Below are 575 nucleotides of genomic sequence, written 5' to 3' on the forward strand. Positions count from 1 at the left end.
CTACACCCCCCAAATGGGACCCCAGACCCTCAAAAAGGGACCACAGAGCCCCAAAAAGGGACCCCAGAACGCCCTAAACATACCCCACCCCCCCCCACAAAGGACCCCAGACCCCCCAAAGGACCCCAGAGCCCCCAAAAAAGGGACCGCAGACCCCCCCAAAAGGGGCCGCAGACCCCCCCAAAAGGGGCCCCAGACCGCCTTAAACATACCCCCAACCCCCCCCAAAGCACCCCAGACCCCCAAAAAGGGACCCCAGACCCCCCTCAAATGGACCCTACACCCCCCCAAATGGGACCCCAGACCCTCAAAAAGGGACCACAGAGCCCCAAAAAGGGACCCCAGAGCCCCCCCAAATGGACCCTACACCCCCCAAATGGGACCCCAGACCCCAAAAAGGGACCCCAGACCGCCCTAAACATACCCCAGCCCCCCCACAAAGGACCCCAGAACCCCCCAAAAAGGGACCCCCAGACCACCAAAAAGGGACCCCAGACCCCAAAAACGGGACCCGGGACCACCAAAAAGGACCCCGGACCCCCCAAATGGACCCCGGACCCCAAAAAGGGACTCCA

The 575-nt window shown here is 62.8% G+C and overlaps 1 protein-coding gene across 1 annotated transcript in view; it reads right to left on the bottom strand.

Moving 5' to 3' along the window:
• Positions 1-575, bottom strand: part of CAPN1 (calpain 1) — a 6,221-nt gene continuing 5,646 nt past the window's right edge. Inside the window, 1 exon segment of the mRNA XM_055793259.1 lies at positions 1-28. Within this exon segment, the coding sequence (XP_055649234.1) occupies positions 1-28 (28 nt within the window).

This window comes from Falco peregrinus, unplaced genomic scaffold, assembly GCF_023634155.1.
Source record: "Falco peregrinus isolate bFalPer1 unplaced genomic scaffold, bFalPer1.pri scaffold_124, whole genome shotgun sequence".
In the NCBI taxonomy this organism is placed as follows: Eukaryota; Metazoa; Chordata; class Aves; order Falconiformes; family Falconidae; genus Falco; species Falco peregrinus.